Source organism: Vitis riparia, chromosome 9 (assembly GCF_004353265.1).
Source record: "Vitis riparia cultivar Riparia Gloire de Montpellier isolate 1030 chromosome 9, EGFV_Vit.rip_1.0, whole genome shotgun sequence".
NCBI classification, from domain to species: Eukaryota; Viridiplantae; Streptophyta; class Magnoliopsida; order Vitales; family Vitaceae; genus Vitis; species Vitis riparia.
In genome coordinates this window covers 20,057,347-20,077,606 of record NC_048439.1, presented here as the reverse complement: position 1 = coordinate 20,077,606, position 20,260 = coordinate 20,057,347, and the positions used below count along the sequence as shown (strand labels likewise).

The 20,260-nt window shown below is 31.5% G+C and overlaps 1 protein-coding gene across 1 annotated transcript; it reads right to left on the bottom strand.

Moving 5' to 3' along the window:
- Positions 1-14,996: 14,996 nt before the first annotated feature.
- On the bottom strand, positions 14,997-18,957 carry LOC117922509 (probable xyloglucan glycosyltransferase 5). Its single transcript, XM_034840640.1, has 5 exons — positions 17,488-18,957; positions 16,948-17,256; positions 16,561-16,851; positions 16,217-16,330; positions 14,997-16,131 (listed from the first exon to the last, which is right to left on the bottom strand). The coding sequence occupies exons 1-5, from the start codon at positions 18,211-18,213 to the stop codon at positions 15,490-15,492; spliced, it is 2,082 nt and encodes a 693-aa protein (XP_034696531.1). The 5' UTR covers positions 18,214-18,957; the 3' UTR covers positions 14,997-15,489.
- Positions 18,958-20,260: the final 1,303 nt, after the last annotated feature.

The window sequence follows — 20,260 nt, the reverse complement described above, 5'->3', positions numbered from 1 at the left end:
GCATTTATCAATAATTTCTTTATTACCTTGTCATGGATGAACCCAAAAAAAAAAAATGAAAATGATTCTCTAACTTGTATTTCATTTGGCTTCATGTTATTCATAAAAAATTATTTTACAACATAAATTATTTTATATTTATATTATGTTTGGTTCTCGAAAAGTACTAAGAAAAAAAAAATACTAAGATTGTGTTTGGTTCCCGAAAAATATTAAAAAATATATATATAAATGAAAATTATTTTTTCATGTTTGGTTGTCCTATGAAAAAAAAAATCAAATATAATTAAAATTAATTAAAATTTCATGTATGTTTAAATATTTAATATTTATATCGATAAATTGAAATAAATAAAATGAGTTTGAAGTAACAAATAAAAATAATTTATCAAGTTTTTAATTTATTTTTTATTTTTCTTTATTTTTTATTTCCTTCTATTTTTCCTTTGTATTTTATTTCCCTTGCATTTTCCTTCAAAATTTTCCTGGAATCAAACATAGTAAGGGTAGGTTTAGTTCTCGAAAAATTTGAGGAAAAATGCAACAAAAATAAAATAAATAGGAAAAACAGAAGGAAGAAAAGAGTAAAAGAAAATAAAAAATAAATTTAAAGTTAGTAAATTATTTTTAAATGTTTTTTCAAACTCATTTCACTTATTTTCATTCATTATATAAAGGTTAAATAATTTTAAAATACATAAATTTCTAACCAATTTTAATTATTTTTTATTTTCTTTCGTAATTTTCCACAATGAAACCAAGCATAAAAAAAAAAAAACCTTTTTCATATTCATAAAAAAACCAAACATAGTTTAAGGAAAATGATTTTTTTCATATTTGGTTTCAACATAAAAAAATACGAAAAAAAGAAAGAAATACAATTATAATTAGTTAGAAATTTATACTTTTTAAAATTATTTAATTTTTATATAAAAGAGGAAAAATAAGTGAAATAAGTTTGAAGTAGCATATAAAATAATTTATTAATTTTAAATATATTTTTATTTGTCTTTATTTTTTCTTTCCTTTCATTTTTATTTTTTATTTTCTTTCCCTCACATTTTTTCCTCACATTTTCCGAGAACCAAACACCAAACATAGCCTTAATAAAACCTTTATATGACTAACAACTATTATTAAAAAAATTAGGATTTTAATTCTAGATTCAAATCAGAATTATAATTTAATATAAAAATAAATAATTAAGTATCCTTTTGCACATGTGTAGACCCCAAAATTTGTCCCAATTTTATCTTTACATTAATTTTGAGCTCAATTTTAAATCTCGATTACATGTGTTATTTTAGGCCCACTCACCCTTTAATTTTTAATTTTTATTATTTTTATTATTATCTTATCTTATTTTATTTTATTTTTACTTATTAATTTTACTTGTTATTATTATTATTATATTATTATTTTATTTTATTTTTTATTTTTTATTTTTCTCTCTCCTCTCTCTTCCTTTTTTTCCTCCACCTACTCTCACCCACCAATTCTTCTCTCTCCGATTCCCTTTGGCCGGCTACCTCACCTTTTTTTTCCCCCCAAAATTTTCCCCCATTTTCTTCTCCATTCATCTTTCTTCTCTCACTCCCACACCGCGGGCCCCCATCCTTCTCCCCCCTGCCTCATTTATTTATCTTTTTTCATCTCTATGCAGGCGGGTTTCGGGCGGGCCATTTTTTTTCAGCCCTCTATCTCCCCTTGCCCCCCACACGGCAAACCCTCCCATTCTCCTTCTTCTTCCCTTTGGTCGGCCCCCCATTAGAGGAGGTTCCTCATTTTTTTTTCCTTTTTGCTGCTACTTTTCTTGGAGATAGAAAGAGCCGACCTATTTTATTTATTTCTTCCTCCATTCCTCTTTTCCTTCCCACGGCCAGCTCCTATTTTTCCCCCCTTCCCCCTCCATTCTCCATTTTTTTTCTTTTCTTATTTTTTTTAGTTTTTCTCCTCCCATTTTCCTGAGAAGGGCCGACCCCCCATTTTTTTCTTTTTCTTTTTTTCTTCATCCCCTAATTCCCATAGTCGACCCATCTTCCTATCTCCTCTTCCATTTTTATTTTTTTATTTTAATTTTTTTTATTTTTCATTTTTCATTCCCTTCCTAATTCCCATATGACCCCAAAATTTTTTCCTTTTCCATTTCTTTTTTTTATTTATTATTTATTTCCCGTGTATTATTATTATTATTATTATTATTATTATTATTATTATTATTATTATTATTATTATTACTATTTTTTTGATTTGATGTTAATAATAATTATTGTTGAAATTGGATTTGTGTATTTATGTTTGATTGTGGGTATTATGTTTGAGCTTTGTTAATTAATATGAAATTTGGGTTAATTTACTATTGATAAATTAATTTGAAATTGGTTAATTCGGGTTTGTGGGATTAATTTAGGATATTTGGACTATATCAATTGCATATTATTAATTTGGAGTTGGGTCTATTGTCAATTTGTTATTCGTTTGGATTTATCGGATTGGGCTTGAAATATTATTTTCCTTGACCATGTATATTTCTTTTATGTAGGCTTGTTAATTGATGTAAATTTTGGGGCCCATAATGTGAGTGACATTTGTTGAATTATTTGAATATTTGATATGGGCTTGGCTAATTTGAATTATTTAATTTGGCCATGGGACAATTGTGGAGTATATTAAATTAGACCTAGATTATGGAATATTAAATTTAGGTCTAGTAGAATTTATTTTAATTTATCCAATTTTAGGTTTTGTTGATTGTGTTTGTATTTTTTTGTTATTAATTTGGATGTTCTAGGTTAAGACCTATAGTAATTTGGGCTCATTTTAATTGATGAAATTTATGGGACTAATTTGAAATTGGAATTTGGGTTTGAATATTTGTTTGGGATTTTATACATCTCTGGATATTTACATCTGTGCCATTTTTGTTTTTTGCATGGACCCACTCTGCAATCTTGTTGGCTGAGTACGAATTGATGACACGTGGAACTTATTGTAAGTTTATTTGGGTACATATTTTATTTCTTACTTTTTATTTGGTTTTATTTTTATTAGTTTGTACAAATATTCGTTCGCATGTATTTATTGAGTGTGTACAGAATTGAACATCAAACAAACTAGAAATTTTGTCTAAATGAGAAGAGGAAGTCAGCAGATGTGTTTTAATAAAACAACAATTTTAAAATATTATTTTTAATAAAAGAAAGTTTTTATTTTATTTTATTTCATTTTTTATTTATAAAAATTCAAAAAAAATGCATTTAGAAAAATCCCAAAAGAAATGTTTTTAATGGAATTTGAAATTTTGTTTTTAAATAATATTTGTCCAAAAATTTATTTGTTTAACAAAAATTCTCCAAATATTGTTTTGTAAATAAAGTTGTCCCAAAAATTAATTTTTAATAAAATCATCCAAAAAATGTTTTTTTAATGAATTCTTTTTACTTAATTAAAATTGGATTAAAAGTCATTTTTAGAAATAGATGATTTATTTATTTTTTTTATTTTTATTTTTTTCTTTTAATTAAAAATTCTTTTGTAAATAAAGTTATGTCATTTTAAATAATTTATAAAAATCACTCTTTTAAATGAAAATGAATCTAAATACTTTTGTAAATAAATTGTAAACATTCATTATCTTCTAGTAAAAGCAAGTAAAAATAATTTTTGTACCCAAATTGAAATTTTGTAATAAATTCTTTTGATACAATAAGTGTAAATAGCTTTTTTTGAAAATTGAACACAATTGAAATTGAGAAAATAAATTAATTCTTTTTTTTAAGTAAATAAATGGAAATCACTAATTCAAAATCATTTTAATACAATCATTTGAAACTTCTTTAAAACCTTTTTTTAAATATCTTTTATTTATTTAATTCAATAAATCATTTTGCATAATCCTCTTATTATTTATTTTGTGTATTCTTGTAATTAGATTTCATCATCGTTTTTGTGCATATTAATTTTCACCATGACTTGTATATTGATTATTTTTCTTGGTATCCATAATTAATTAATTAATTGCCACAATTTCCTCAATTCGTTTAGTAAAGGTCGTTGTAGACCCCCTTAAGAGAGCAAAGACGATTAGTTTGTTTTTAAGGGATTTTTGTTGGCATGGGAAAGATAATGTCTCGCCACCTGGAGGAGCTGGTGACACCTCGGATGAGTGAGTGGAGGGGCCCCTTTTCTGCTGTGAGGAGACTGCATCAGACGGGACAAGAGACGTGGGCAGCCAGGAGAGTGGTTGCAAGCCCATGCTTGCTGATGTGATGAACAGGAAATAGAGGGTTGGCTTGCTAAAGAAGACACCAACAGGGGAAGAAAAAAAAGACAGGGGGGCTTCGGCTGTGGAGGAAAGGAGTTTTGCTGGTAAAAAAAGGAAAAAAGCTGGAGAAAGAACAGGGGAGAACTCGCTTGAGTGGTCCGAGTTGCAAACAAGCCGTGGGATGTCTAGCTTGCTGGTTCTGGTGAGTTTTTTTTTTTTTGAAAGAAAAAGCTTGCTGGTAAAGAAGGAGAAGCTAAAAAAGGTTGCTTTGTGAATCCCCGGACAGCCTTCGGGTTAGGTACGTCCTTGTTTCTCAATATACTGTCCCATTCTCTACTGATTCATGAGCATGGTTTTGGTTATTTGCCGTGGACGTCAAGGGCCATGGGATTGTTTTGATTGAACATGTTTATTCATATATGATGCTCTGCTTTGTCTCTCTCATACTCTTGATCTTTTCTTCTGTAAATGGTTGGATTCCCCTTGAGCTTGGTTTGGTTTTGATTTGTTATATTGAGGGTCTCCCGATCATCCCCTCTTGTATTAGTTCTTAGCTATCATATGGAATGTGAGGCTATGGTTATTTTGTTATAATGGTTCCGTTATGCTTCCTGTATCTATACCCTGTTTATTTGTTGTGTTTTCTTCCTTTTTCCCCTGCTTTGATGCCCATCCATGGAGAGTTAAATGTGATGAATACAGAGCATCGGGAGGTCTTGGTTGTTTGAGGGACTGTCGAGTCAACTAGCACCAAGCAGTAGCCGCGTGTCTTCCATGCCCACCTCTAATCCGCTTCTCTCTCTACAAATATCTCCATACCCTGCACTTGTACCCTGTACACCCATTAAACTCACATATATGTCACCACCTTTCTCTCTCTAAGCCACACCGGGTGCCCATTTTCTTTAATGTCAATGCATATCACCACCCCCCTTATGCCCACTTACCCATTTTCGTTCTTTGCTTGATTCCTACGTGCCTAAGGTTCCATGTATGTACACACTTTCAAGCTCTCATCCTCTCATCTTTCATGCTCATGCCCACCATACTTCATTCATCCCATGCATACCCACTTCATGCCACCACCTTTTCTCTCTCTACACCACATACCCGTTTTTCACTACCCACCCCTCTCATTCAGCTCTCTATACCATATGTTCTTCATACCCATCTTTCTCTTCAAGTCTATCAAGCATACTCACCCCATGCACATCTTCTTCATACGTATATCCCCATGCATGTGTATTCATCACCTCATCTCATCACCTTTCCACCATACCTCATGTCTATACCCTTCATGCTCACCCAAAACTACTCATATCCATCTCATTCCATCTCTCCACGCTTATATGTCCTACCCAATATGTATAGCCATCCCTCACTTACCCATTTTCCACTTCACCACCTTTTCTCTCTCTACACCACATACCCTTCATGCACTGTTTTCTCTCTCTACACCACCACCATGCCACCAATCCCATGCATAGCCATCACCCACTCACTCGTTTCTCTCACTACCACTATCCTTCATTGCTCATCCCCACCAATAGCAACCCATACTCTCTCTAAATCCACCATTGAATCCTCTCATCTCACCACCCTCTATCATCCATTCCATCAATAACCCCCCCGCAAGACTCAAGAAGAAGGGTTGGGATTGATTCATGTTCATAAGGCGCATGGAAACAAGTAGGCGGAGTCGACAAAACTCTAGCCGGGAAGGACAAATAATGCAATAAGGAATCGTTGGGACAACCATACAAGGAATAAGTTGGGCTCCCATATAGCATCACATTCATTTACACGAGCCAAGGCCCATGGACGTCCTTTGAAGGCCTTCTTCCCCTTAGGCCCATTCCTAAAGGCCCCTTGTTTTGTTCTCCCATCTTAAGTTGGCCTAGTTGGAGATGTGGGCTTAAGTTGGAGCCCAGGCCCGTATGCATTGATGAAAGGCCCTTTGTTTGGTTCTCTCATTTTAAGTTGGCCCATGTCCATTCCAAGCCCATGCTCACTTCAAGTTGTTTTGTTCTCTCATTTTAAGTTGGCCCATGTCCATTCCAAGCCCATGCTCACTTCAAGTTGATTTGTTCACCCACCTTAAGTTAGTCCATGTCCATTCCAAGCCCATACCCACCTCAAATTAGCCCTTTTGTTTTCAATTTGCATGATTTATCTCCCTAAAAACATCAATTCCTCAATAAATTTTAATTCCAATTTTTGAAAATTTAATTCTCACATCAATCTATTTAATCATCATTATCTTATTTATTTATTTATTTTCTTATTTTTAAAATTCAACCTTTAAATAATCTTTCAAAATTCCGATTTTTAAATTTAAATTCCAATTTTTGAAATTTTAATTCTCACATCAATTTATTTAATCATCATTATCTTATTTATTTATTTATTTGCTTATTTTTAAAATTCAACCCTTTAATAATCTTTCAAAATTCCGATTTCTAAAATTAAATTCCAATTTCCGAAATTTTAATTCTCACATCAATTTACTTAATCATCATTATTTTATTTATTTATTTATTTGTTTATCTTTAAAATTCAACCTTTAAATAATCTTTCAAAATTCCGATTTCTAAATTTAAATTCCAATTTCCGAAATTTTAATTCTCACATCAATTTATTTAATCATCATTATCTTATTTATTTATTTATTTGCTTTTTTTTTAAATTCAACCCTTTAATAATCTTTCAAAATTCCGATTTCTAAAATTAAATTCCAATTTCCAAAATTTTAATTCTCACATCAATTTATTTAATCATCATTATTTTATTTATTTACTTATTTGTTTATTTCCAAAATTCAACCTTTAAATAATCTTTCAAAATTCCAATTTTTAAATTTAAATTCCAATTTCCGAAATTTTAATTCTCACATCAATTCATTTAATCATCATTATTTTATTTATTTACTTATTTGTTTATTTCCAAAATTCAACCTTTAAATAATCTCTCAAAATTCCGATTTCTAAATTTAAATTCCAATTTCCGAAATTTTAATTCTCACATCAATCTGTTTAATTGTCATCATTTTATTTATTTATTTATTTGTTTATTCTTTTAAAATTCAACATTTAAATAATCTTTCAAAATTCCGACTTTTAAAATCAAATTCCAATTTCCGAGATTTTAATTCTCACATCAATTTATTTAAATCCTCATTATTTTATTTATTTATTTATTTTTAAAATTCAATCTTCAAACAATTCCTCAAAATCCCGATTTCTAAATTTAAATTCCGATTTTTGAAATTTTTAATTCCCATATCGATTTATTTAATCATTATTATTTTATCTATTTGTTTATTTTTGAAACTCAAATCTTTAGATAATTCTTCAGGATTCCAATTTTCAAAACTTAACTTCAAAAATACCCATTCTTAAATTCAATTCCCAAGGCTCCAATTTTCAAATAATTTTCGAGTTTCCAATTTTCAAAAAAACTTCAAAAATCTAGTTTTCTCTTGAGCAGTTTTAATTTCACTCTGATTTTCAAATAACCTTTGGTTCCTCTTGTCTTTAATAAGCAAGAACGAATTTTCATAATTCCGAAATAATGGGTTTCGCGAGATTAATTCAGGGCTTTGGTGGGGGCCCCACATATGTGATTTTATGACTGATTGATTGATTTATCATGCTTGTTTGATTTATTCTATTCCTTGACATGCGCATAATTTTATCTATTCGTGATTCACTAATCCTGTTTCATGATAGCGCATTCGTGACTGGAGGACCAGGTACGTATCCACTCATATTTTGTTCATTCTTTATACATGTTTTGATTCCCATATGTGCATGATCGCTTCAAGTATTCATTGATTTTCTCATTGATTGCCATGTCAGCTTCAATTTATTAGTAGAGACCCGACTTTAGGGACTTAGAAGGGTGCTACGGTCGTTATCGTACCTTCCCGATAAGTAACCTGACCCCCGAACCCGATCCGGTTTTTCACAGACCACCTTTTCCAAAGTAAGGAGTCACACTTAGGGTTTTTCTTTCTTATTTTGTTTACCCTTTAAAAATAAAACAAAAATAAGTGGCGACTCCAAGTCAGTTTTCTTAATCAAATAAAATCAATTTTTCAAAATTAAAATCGAGCTCCCCATCGAGTGGAAAACGCATGAGCCGAAATGCGGGGTCCACAGTCGTACATATACGGGCTTAGAGGGGTGCTACGACTCACCACCGTACCTTCCCAATGAGTAACCTGACCCCCGAACCTAGACTCGGTTTTTCATAGACCCGTTTTTTTCTTCAGGAGTCACACTTAGGGTTTTTTTTCTTATTTTGTTTTTCCCTTTAAAAATAAAACAAAAATAAGTGGCGACTCCAAGTCTTTTTCAAAAAATCGAATTTTCATCAAATAAAATAAAAAGCGAGTTTCGCCATCGAGTGGGAAACGCATGAGCCGAAATGCAGGGTCCACAACATACTTTTTGTTTTTCATTTTTAAAAACCAAAAATAATATATTTTAGCAATGGTTTAAAAAAGTAGAAGTTTCAAAATTGTTCTAAATGATGTATGGACGATTTATCACCCAAAAATAGCAAATTATCGACTTCTCCATTTCAAAACAATGACTTAAGGTCCATGTAAAATACATTTAAGTATTACAACTATTTAGTATATTAAAACTTATCCTTAATCATCCGTGATAATTAATATATTAAGATTTCAAGAAAAATAAAAAAAAATATTCCTCAAATTTTATTTAATATTTATATAGTTTTTTCTATTTTTATATATTAAATTTTTTATTAATTTAAAGTTCTCGATTATTTTTATTTTTATATTGAAATTATGTAATTTTTTATTTTTAAAATTTAAGGAAACAATATTTTCATTAATTTTAAGGTCAATTATTTTTATTTTTTATTTTTGAAATTAAATTAATTAACAATTGTATAAAGCATGTACAAATTTGTAAATCATGAATTTATTAACATGTTTTTTTAATTTATTTTCCATATTAAATTACTAGAAAAATTATTCACACATATGCATAAATGTCAAATATAACTTCTCATTTTTTTTTTCATATTTTTACACATATACAAGACAATTGTATTAAATGTATATGACATTCTCGTATTTTTATTAACATTCATACAAACACATAATTATATTCACGATCATACAGCTGGTATAAATATAGTATGCATTTAGTATAAGTACCTCATATATGTGTAATAAAAATGTATTTGATATTTATGCATGTGTATAAATAAAATTCTCGATGATATAAAAAAGCGAAAATAAAATAAAATAACACATAAATACATTTATAATAGGTAAACTTGTACGGATTTGTACATGTAGTACAAGTGTCTAGTATATTTAGCACAAGTACCTCATACATATAAGGAAATGTGGGGAAAAAAATAATTATACTTGACATTTATGTACGTGTAAATAATATTTCCAATGGTTTGATATCAAAAACAAATTATAAGAATTTAGAAAAAATACAAATAAAGACGTGTAAATGATAAAAAACGTTTTTGTCCAAAAATTTTTAAGAACTTGACAACAATTATGCAAAATATATAACCTTTAGAGCCATTATCACTTCCACCTACCCCTTTATTAAATTGTCCTATTAAAAAAATTGTACCATCTCAAATTTTAATAGTTTTAAAGACATAAGGTAAAACCTTATCTTTGTTTTTATGCTTAAAAACAAAAATCAAGAAACATATCTAAGCCCCTTGACTTAATAAATCCATTCATTAATTGCAAGTAAGAGGGTATAACTTTTCAGACTTTTTTACTTTCTAACTACTTTGAAATATATATATTTATATATATATATATATAAACCTATATATAAACCGAAGTTCAGTAGGGTAACAAAGAAGAAGAAGAAAGTAAAAAAAAAAACAAAAAAGTTAAGGTTTTATTGACAAGAGACTCGAGAAAGAGATTACATAAAAAATTTTATATAGACTAATAAAAAGCGAAAAGGCTATTTTACCCTCATTGATAAATGAAACAAGTAAATTAGAAAACTATCTAACAGTTCCAACATGATTCTTAAATTTATTATTTTCGAGTTGAATAAATATTTCTAAATAATTTTTATACATGAAGCCAATTTTATATTACATTTTCCAAAATTCAAATGAAAAAAAATAAATAAATAGAAGTCAACCTTTATAACACATGATATTGGACAACATGTTCAAATTTTGTACTATTTTTACCATTTTCTTATCTAAATTCAAAATTACCCATCATTACAGCCTTAGACAACATGTGTGTCACATAGAAATGAAATTCAATTATTGAATTGAATATTGTCACATGTGATTTAATTTGAATAATATGATTTGATATTGTCTTAAGTGGGAAAAAAAAAAGGAGACGACAATTTTCTTGTTGGGTTATTTCAATATAATTAATGATTGTTGTTTGATTAAGAATGTGAATAACTAGAATACAAATCAATTAAATGTGGGTGTGTCATAAACAAAGGACATAGGTAACATGGTGATGTCCTTTTCTTTCTTTTTCTCTCTGAAAATTTGTGAAGGAAATTGGAACAATGAATTGCACGTGTCATATTTTAAAAGTTCTACCTATCAAAATATCATTTAAAAAAGGACAAAAACAAATTACTCCAAACAAAAAAAAAATGTCAAAATAATTTTATTAAAAATAAAAATAAAACTAATTTTAATATTTTAAAAAAATTTAACTAAATAAAATCTGCTTAAGCATGTAAATGTTTGTAGAAATCCAATGTAATTAAAATTAATAAGTGTGAAATCAAGGTTTGGTTAATCTTGATTTTGATGATAACAAAACAAAGTTTAGAACTACTGATTATATTTCAAGTGTGATTAGGCAAGACGATTTCCAAAATGGCAATTATAAAGACAAATCAAGGCAAGAAGAAATCATGAAGAATAAGACCACCTCAAAGAGAAGTGTTTTTCAAGACTCAAACTTCATAAGATCTCTTTGTAAGGTTGTTGGTGCACTAGGATTTTCATGCATTACATTTTTTACTTATACACCAAAATCATCTAAGAGTTATTTTGTTTTAAATATTTTAAGAATTGGATGATTTCATGTTTTCAACTAAAACCTTGTGTTAAATGTCTTTCAAACTTGTTTTAAAAGGTTTTAAGTTCAAACTTGTTGAGCCAAAAAACGGCTTAACCAGTTGAATCGGGTGAGGAACCGGTCTACCGCAAACTCAACTGGTTGAGGTTCAGGTCGACCCCCAGCTCAACTGGTTGAGGTTCGGGTCGACCCCCAACTCAACCGATCGAGGTCTAGGTCGACCCACAGCTCAACCAGTCGAGGCCCGGGTAAACCCCCAACTCAACCGATCAAGGGTGCAAAAAACTTTTTCTTTCTTCCAAAATGGTTGTTCAACCGGTCAAGGTTGAACCTCAACCGGTTGAGGTCTAACGGTTACCTGCCAAGCATTAAATGTTAACGGCTAATCAACCGGTCGAACCCCCAAAAGGTTAGTTTGGTTTTTCTCTTCTATAAAAATGTTCAAATCTTCATTGTTTAAAGAGTTTAACCTTCCCAAACCTTTCTTGAATATATTTGAGCCTTTAAAGAGTGTTTTTGAGTGCACCATTATTCTAAAACTTGCATATCCTTAGTGCACCATTCAATCCTAGTTTTCTTGTATCATTTGAGCTTAAAGTTTTTATACTAAGATTTTGTGAGATCATTTATTTGTAAATCTTTGAGAGGAAGTTTCTCAAGTGTGGGGTATCACTTGAGGGGTTGTTCAAGAGTGGGATATCTCTTGAGAAGTGTAAAATTTGCTTGGAGCCAAAAGTCTAAGAGGGTGAATTGGAACCATAATTCAATTGTATTGCTTGAAGGCTTGGTTTGGAAGCCTTTAGTGGAACCTCAAGCTTGGAATTGAAGCTAAAGGAAAGTGGATGTAAGTCGGGTTGCGCCGAACCACTATAAACTCTTGTATTTGCATTCTCTTTTCCCTACTATTTAATTTATATGCAATTGTCTTTATATTGCTTATTATATAGTTGTATATAATTGTCTCTTACATTCACATAGTTTAAATTTGCAAAAAGAGACCATCACCCTATTCACCCCCCCTCAGGGTGATTACCATAGGTTGGATGAGCCTAATATTCCTAACAATAAGAAATTAATATATTTTTAAATTATTTAATTCTATTTATAAAGGGAAAAATACGTGAAATGGATAGTAAAAAACATGCAAAAATAATTTATTAACTTTAATTTTTTTTTAAATTATCAAAAAACCAAGGGATTGATGTTTAGATCGGATAGAAATAAGGTATTTTCTGAAATACCTAAAATCTAGATTGATTTTCCCAACTCGTCAGTGGAATTACAAAAAATGAGAACCACACTATCTTTACAACACAAAAGCTATTAAAAAAAAAAATTAAACAAAAAATCAAGAAAAAACAATCTCTCAGGCTTTTCTCAAAGGGAGAGAGTGAGTGTGAAAGATTATATATATATATATATATAAGCAATTTTAACTCCCCGAAATTATTCCCCTTATTTTGTTGGATTGGATTGGTTCACCCTACTTGGCACCCAAACCTAATTCAAACAAAATTAAAAAAACAAAAACAAAAAACAATATTTTAACAATGTTTTAGGTAATTTATTATATTACAAAAAGTTGATTTTTGGAAAATCAACTACCAAATAATTGTCCAAAAATTACTTAAAATAATTTTTAAATTTTTTGTCAATGATTTTTAAGAGTTTATTTTATCTGATTTCTTTTTTCTTTTTTCTTTTTTTTTAAAAAAAAAAATTTCTAATCATTAAGAAGTGCTTTTATAATATTCATGTAAATGTTAAAGTCATATCCATATTTCAAAAAAAAAAAAATTCACATGATGGGAAATTTGAACCTATGTACCAATGGGTACTAATTCCCAAAAATATCCAAATATTTACCAAAAAAAAAAAAAAAGTAATGTATGAGAATTTGAAATTCATGTGGGGATAGGTTTTGGATTCCCAAAGGACAAAAAACCCTAAAAAGAACTGTGTACAAAGGAAATGGTCCCCATATGAATATAAATAGAGGCCACAAAGGCCAAAAGAGGCCTATGTTCCCTCACACCTTCTTCATATTTTGGGGCAAGATTCCAAAAATATCATGCACTCCCCCCCATAACATCAAAGAAACTTCCACCCCTATTCAAATTCCATCCACCGACACAAAAATAAATAAATCAATAAATATTAAAAATAAAAATAAAAATAAAAATTGTCTTCCAACTTCTAGTCAAATTAATATTGAATTATGTGAAAGCTTTGGGTACGTTGACAAAAATGACTCTAGAATTAATGGTTTCATTAATAATTACAATTAAAAGGGGATTTTTCACACTAGAAAACAAGTTAGTTAACCCATCTTTTCAATCTTATTTTCTTTGGATCTTGTCTATGTGATTAGGAGAAAAAAATCTATGTTAATCTACATATTTTCTTGGTCTTTGACTAAATTCATGCATTTTTTTTTAGAAAGTTCTATTCTTAGGAAAATTTTGATTCCTAAAATATTTTATTTTTTTCAAATATTTTACTTAAATTTACTTAAAACCAAACATTAACATTACAAAGAAGAAACATCCAAAAAAAATTCAACTTTAGCTCCTAAAGATATGTTTGGAACCTATTCCAACTATTTTTAAAAATAGTTTTGTACTTTAGAACACAAAACAATTTTCTAATTTACCCTAAGTTTGACTCAAAATATTTTTTGTAAAAGTGTTTTGAGGAGAATCACTTATCAAATATTTTTTCAAAAAACACTATAAGTGATTTTTCATATTTTTAAAAGTATTTCCTAAATTTTGTCAAACATATAATTCTTTTGCAAAAACACTTCTTAAACTAAAAACATTTCTTAGAATCAGAGCCAAACAAACTCTTATAAAATATATTTGATAAAGTTTTGATACACTTTTTTAAAAAATTATTATTAAAAAAATTGTTTTTCTAGAATAAATTAAAAGTGTTTTTAATTATTTTTTTTTTAAATGTTCTCATCAATAATAATGATAATTAATTGCTTAAAAGGAATAAAATGAGCCCCAAATTTGTGAATTTAATTCTTCTCATATCTTTATTTGAAAAATAATTAATTTTTAACATAAATACCCCTTACCATTTTTGAGATTTTGAAAAAGCAAAAGAAACCCACAATTCTCAGCCAAATTTACTCCCAAGACAAAGTCAATTGAAGCATTTACTCACAAACAAACTCCCCATCCCAATAGGAACCATTATGTACTTTCCTCACTTTCACATTCAAAGCACACACCCCATTCCCTGTGATTCTCACAAGGCAAAACCACACACCCTAAAAGCTTAAAAAAGAAGTGTTCAAAAGCAGAAAAAAAAGGAAAAGGTTGTTGAGAAAAGCTGCACTGGCCCACACATGAGCCTCCTGAGAGGCAGCCAAGCCCTACCACAGTATACCCTTTCATGATCCCAGTGATGGGGCTATGCTACAAGACGCCCTGTATACCATCCACCCCTCACACCCTCCATTGCTGTGGTTGGATCCTAGATTTTATCAGGTGGGTCTCACTTACCAGTGGGGCTGTCACCATGGATGATAACCGCCTTGAGTTTGAACCGCCTGCCGACACCATATTTACTACAGAACACATGAAAAATGAGCTTACACACAGAGAGAGGGAAGGGGGGGAAGGAGGGGGAGAGGAGTTGTTATTGTAACATAAACTGAACTAATGCAAATTTACAAATAGTTATACAGGTAATGTAGTTTCCAGGACTACACAATGTGTAGATATGTTGGGTAGTTGAATACAAGATGAAATAAACCACACCCAAGCAAGAATACATGGTAAAAAATGAAGAGGATCGGCTTTTCTTACATATAAATGAGGCACAACATTGACATCAGGAGGAGGGGGCTGGGGGGAAGAGGATGATGTGATTTTGAGGATTGGCCTATGTCACAAATAACCCGAAAAAAAAAAAAAATGATTGCAATATAGAGCTATCGATGGACAAAGGAACACAAAAAATCTAGCTGGGCATTTTCAAGGAGAATGAACTTATTTGAAATGAGGTGGGTGGCTTTTACCTGAGCCACCCAAAGCCTTTGATAGAAACTACCAACACGAGGGTTTCTGGTGCAGATGCAATTTTCTTTCCTCTGCTTTATTCTTATTTGACATCTTTGGCCTACTCCTTAGCTCATCTGTTCACCAATTAGATCTAGACCCACAAGGAGGAACGACACACCTTGAAACAGCAAGAAGTAGAAGTGCACTCCTTGGGCTGATAGCAGGCTTCTGACAGCGGCAGTTAGTAGCAAGAAAGCCAGTGCAAGCTCTTTCCTATATAACTTGTTGGTTTTCTTTGGCTTGGGAGCTGTTTCTTGATGTTCTTTCAGTTTGTTCAGCTCAGAGAGCTCACTATCAGAAGATCCTCTATAAAGCTGTGGATGATTCATGGCTTTTGTTTCCCTCTCTGCAGCAGCCAATAGGTCAGGCTCTGATGCTCGCCCTGCCTTTTTGGTGACAACCCATTCATATGAGCTTCCCAATTGGAACAACCCAGATACCATAGCATTGAATTTGGTCACAGACATTGTGTTTTCAAATAGGAGGTATGGAACAATGAAGGGGAATGATCTCGGGGCTGGAAGAATGTTTAGGAATGACATGAATACAGGGACATAACAGATAACCCAGACAGGTAACTCAGCTTCGGGGACAAACATGGTTAAAGGAAGAATTATGCAAAACAATGTGAAAGAATAGAATGGGAGGATAAGCTTCCTCAGAAGAAAGAATAGTAGTATTAGGTTCGCTTTCTTCCAGACTGCTATCTGCAAAGTTGTAGGTGCAAAGCACAGTTCAGAAGATTTAAAACTGCAAAAGCAACTGTAGAAAATAATTTTGAGGACTACCTACCTTAGAAGTTATGATGGCTGGAAGGCACAGACGGAAAAGATGCATTGGACCGGAATGCCATCGGTGTTGCTGCTTCCTGTAAGCTTCATAAGACTCGGGAACTTCACAGAGGACCTGAAAATTGGCATGATATAATCATCTTCACAAAGCAAACTGTGCATAAGCCTTGCATTACTTCCAGATTCCTAATTTTCATCTCTTTTTAATTCCTTCGGGAAACATTAACAGATTGTTGAGCATATTTACAAGATTTCCCAAATTGAACTGAATCCCGGATTGTTACATGTTTGCACAAAACAGAAAAACGATATAATTTATGGTCTCGGACTGAGCAATAAGATTACCTTCACATCATTAAGGAAGATGAACTTCCATCCATTGAGATGGGCTCGGACTGCTATATCCATATCCTCTACGGTTGTCCTCTCAAGCCAGCCACCAGAGTCCTCAAGTGTTTTGATTCTCCAAACACCAGCAGTCCCATTGAAGCCAAAGAAATTTATGAAGACTCCATTGACCTGCTGTTCCACCTCAAAATGAAAGCACAAATTGATGTTTTGGAGGCGAGTCAACAAATTTTCATCCTTGTTCACAAAAGCCCACCTAGCCTGAACCAATCCCAGCTCAGGATTATCCTGCAACACAAGGAAAAACAGAAACAAAAATAAGTCTACCTAAAAAAGAACATTTGATCAGAAACTAAAAGAAGAGCTATTTTGAGTTCTAGCCACCTTAAAATGTGGAACTGTTTGCATAAGGAAATCTGGGTTTGGCTGGAAGTCAGCATCAAAGATTGCAACAAATTCATACGCCTTCACATAATCACAATTCATAGCAGACTTGAGATTACCAGCTTTATAACCGGTTCTAACCAGTCGATGCCGATAAATTATGTTGACGCCCTTTTGACTCCATTTAGACACCTCTCCCTTAATCAACCACTGTATGCTCTCATCGTCAGAGTCATCAAGAACTTGGATCAATAGTCGGTCTTTTGGCCAATCAAGTTGGCACACTGCTGATATCGATTGTTCATAAACCTAAAGGGGATCAATTCAAAGTCATCAATCACAATAAATATTGTGAACAATCCACTGTAGCAGTGTATTAACTTCATATTATATTCTACTATTATGATTTCCACTGCTACATAAAAGGGGTACTTCACTTTTGAACAGTGTGCTCAAACTTATAGATCTAATCGAGAATGAATAGGTACAAAGATAAATTATCAGAAATTCTGAAGAATCAAGAAGCATTGAGATCCTTACCTCTCTCTCATTGCACATTGGAATCTGAACAAGAACCATTGGATAATCATATCCCAAACCCTCCAAATCATCAGACTTGAATGGATCACCCTCAATTCGAGGCTTGATCTTCTTGTACTTGATCCAGAAGCAACCTAAACAAAGCAACATCCGGTCTGCAGACTGAATTAGGAACAGAGCAACACAGAAGCTAGAGAGAACTTGGATTAAAGGTGCAATATAGTCAGCGCGGAACTCCAACCAGGCAACGTAAATGGCATGAAGCCATCCTTTAATCTCCAAAGTTTGAGGGATGTGCAGGCCATGGTTGTGGAAATAGTGCCAACCATTGAAGTGGGCAAACACTTCAAAAGCCAGAAATGCTAAAGACATTAACAGGAATGCTAGAATGGTCCTAAACAACAACCTTCCCCTGCCAGATTTCTCATTCTCCATGGTCACTCCTTGCCCAAATATCAACCTTTTCTTAATGGCACCAAGCAGTATCCAAAGGGCATTGCCAAGCCAGGAGAGGCAACCGACAGCTCGGTGGGCCTTGAGAAGCAAAACCCATGTAAATTGCTTGGCATTCTTCCCTCTGTCCTTGTCCACTGGCCTGAATGCAGCATCAGGACCATCTATTTCTAGTACAGAGTAATTGGGGTTCTCCATGGTCACCACCACTGGAGTTCCCTTCCTTGAAGAATCCTTTCCCCATAACCTAGAGAAATCTATGCTTGGAGCCATTTCTGCCTTCTAAATTGGACCGAGTTTAAACACTAACCACGCAGCACAGAGTCTACTGTCCAAGAACCAGAATTCAAGAACCTCAAAGTGAGGAAGAAATGCACAAAACCCAGATCCCAAAATAAAAAAACTCACAAACCCATGTCAGTTCAAACCACATACATGATACAAAAACCACAACCACCACTCAGAAACCCCAAAATGAGCAAGCAATCTCCAAAACCCAGATCCCAAAATGGAAAAAAACTCACAAACCCATTTCAGCTACAACCAAAAAAACCACACCCACCACTCATAAACCTCAAGTGAGCAAAAAAAAAAAACAAAAGACTGCAAGACTCGGAACCACAAAAATGGAGGAAGCTCACATACCCATTTGAGGACTAACCAGAGAAACACAGATCCATAAGTAAAGAACTCATTTGAATGAAGTTTGTGTAGTACACACGCCCAATGCAGCAAATAAACAGGCCAGAGAGAATGGAAGAGAAGAGCATGGGGTTCTTCCTACTCCCAAAAAGCTCTACAAGGCCTACCCCAGCAAAGCAAATTACCATTATGGGGATTGCTTTCTGCATATGTTAAAACCCTTAAGTACCAATCCATATGGGCATTACCAGTCAACAAGTAAAATCCAAACAAACATAAAAACAACTGCACAACACTCATTTTACCTTTCCACATCTTAGCATCGGGTGGATTAGATATGATTGATTCTTTAGGGGGGGAAAATAATAATAATTAATCCCAAAAAATCCCTACAAGAAAAAAAGAAAAAAGATAAAGGTAACAAGGAAGCATGAATTAAACCCTTACCCACAAGGAATCCCTTCAGTTTTCACCTGATAGTTGCAGAAATGATGGAGGAGACCCCAACAGTAATTATTAAAATAAGCTAAATTCATAAAATAAAATACAATAATTATATGGAAAGGACAAAAATATATATATTCGTGAGCAATGGTCACAGACAGAGCAGATCCCAAGTCCCAACTGGCCTAGATCTGGTAAAAAAATATGAATAAATAAATAATTAAAATATATAAAACTTGTAGTGGTAAAAGAAGTAAAGAATTGGGATAATAATTAAATAATAATAAAAAAATAAAAACTATTATTTTAATAAAGTAAGGTGTGGAAACTTCTTCTTAATTTCTTACCTTTATTTTAATTTTAATTGTGGTAATCACATGAAATTTAAAAATGATTAGACAATGGAAAGAGGTGATTAGTCCAAATCAATCCTCTTAAACATAATTAATTTGTTGCATGTTAAAATAAACCCTTTAGACAAATGTTAATGTGAATGGATTTGTCATTTTAATTTAGAGTAAAACTTTGTTAAAAAATAGAAAATATATTAAAAACATCAATAAATAAAATATTTTATTAATTCTTTTTTTTTCATTTAATGATCATTTATCACATCAATATATAACAAGTAAAATATGAAAAAAAAAATATTCTTAAATAATATAATTAAATTATTTAATAGTATGAACTAATTTCATTAGTATTAGAACAATTGGTTGAATTTGTGAAATTAATCCTATTTTTTCAGTAATTGAGAAATAAGATAAAATTGGAAAATGTAGATTCATGGGTTGGTGGGTTGGTTTTGAGTTGACCCCAATAAATGGGTTTGTTGGATTTGGGTACTACAAACTTAGTAAATGATTCTAGTTCTACTTGTCAATCATGGCCCCAACTTGGACATCCCTCTGCCCCATTCATTATTGTTGTTTTTACAACAATTTTAATTAATTATATATCACTATTTTTAAAAATTTTAATTAACATATTACTAAAGTATAAGGCTGTCATATTATTAGATTGGCATAATTTTTTTTTGTTATGTATCTTATCATTAAATTAAACTATATCATTATGAGAAAAATAATGAGAAATGTTTTTTTTTTCTTATTTGAATGGTTTATTTGATTAAAACAGGTTATTGAAAACCCAATTTTAAAAATCCAACTATAGACCCCCATATAGGGCTTGTTTTTTTTCATTTCCTGCAGGTCACACTTCTTGCCAAGTGGAG

Excerpts from the sequence above, each read along its gene's own strand:
- LOC117922509 (XM_034840640.1), bottom strand. The coding sequence starts at position 18,213 with ATGGCTCCAAGCATAGATTTCTCTAGGTTATGGGGAAAGGATTCTTCA. Across the intron at positions 16,852-16,947 it reads AAACAGTTCCACATTTTAAG|GATAATCCTGAGCTGGGATT; the intron begins GTGGCTAGAACT and ends CTTGTGTTGCAG. Across the intron at positions 16,132-16,216 it reads CAGCCATCATAACTTCTAAG|ATAGCAGTCTGGAAGAAAGC; the intron begins GTAGGTAGTCCT and ends ACAACTTTGCAG.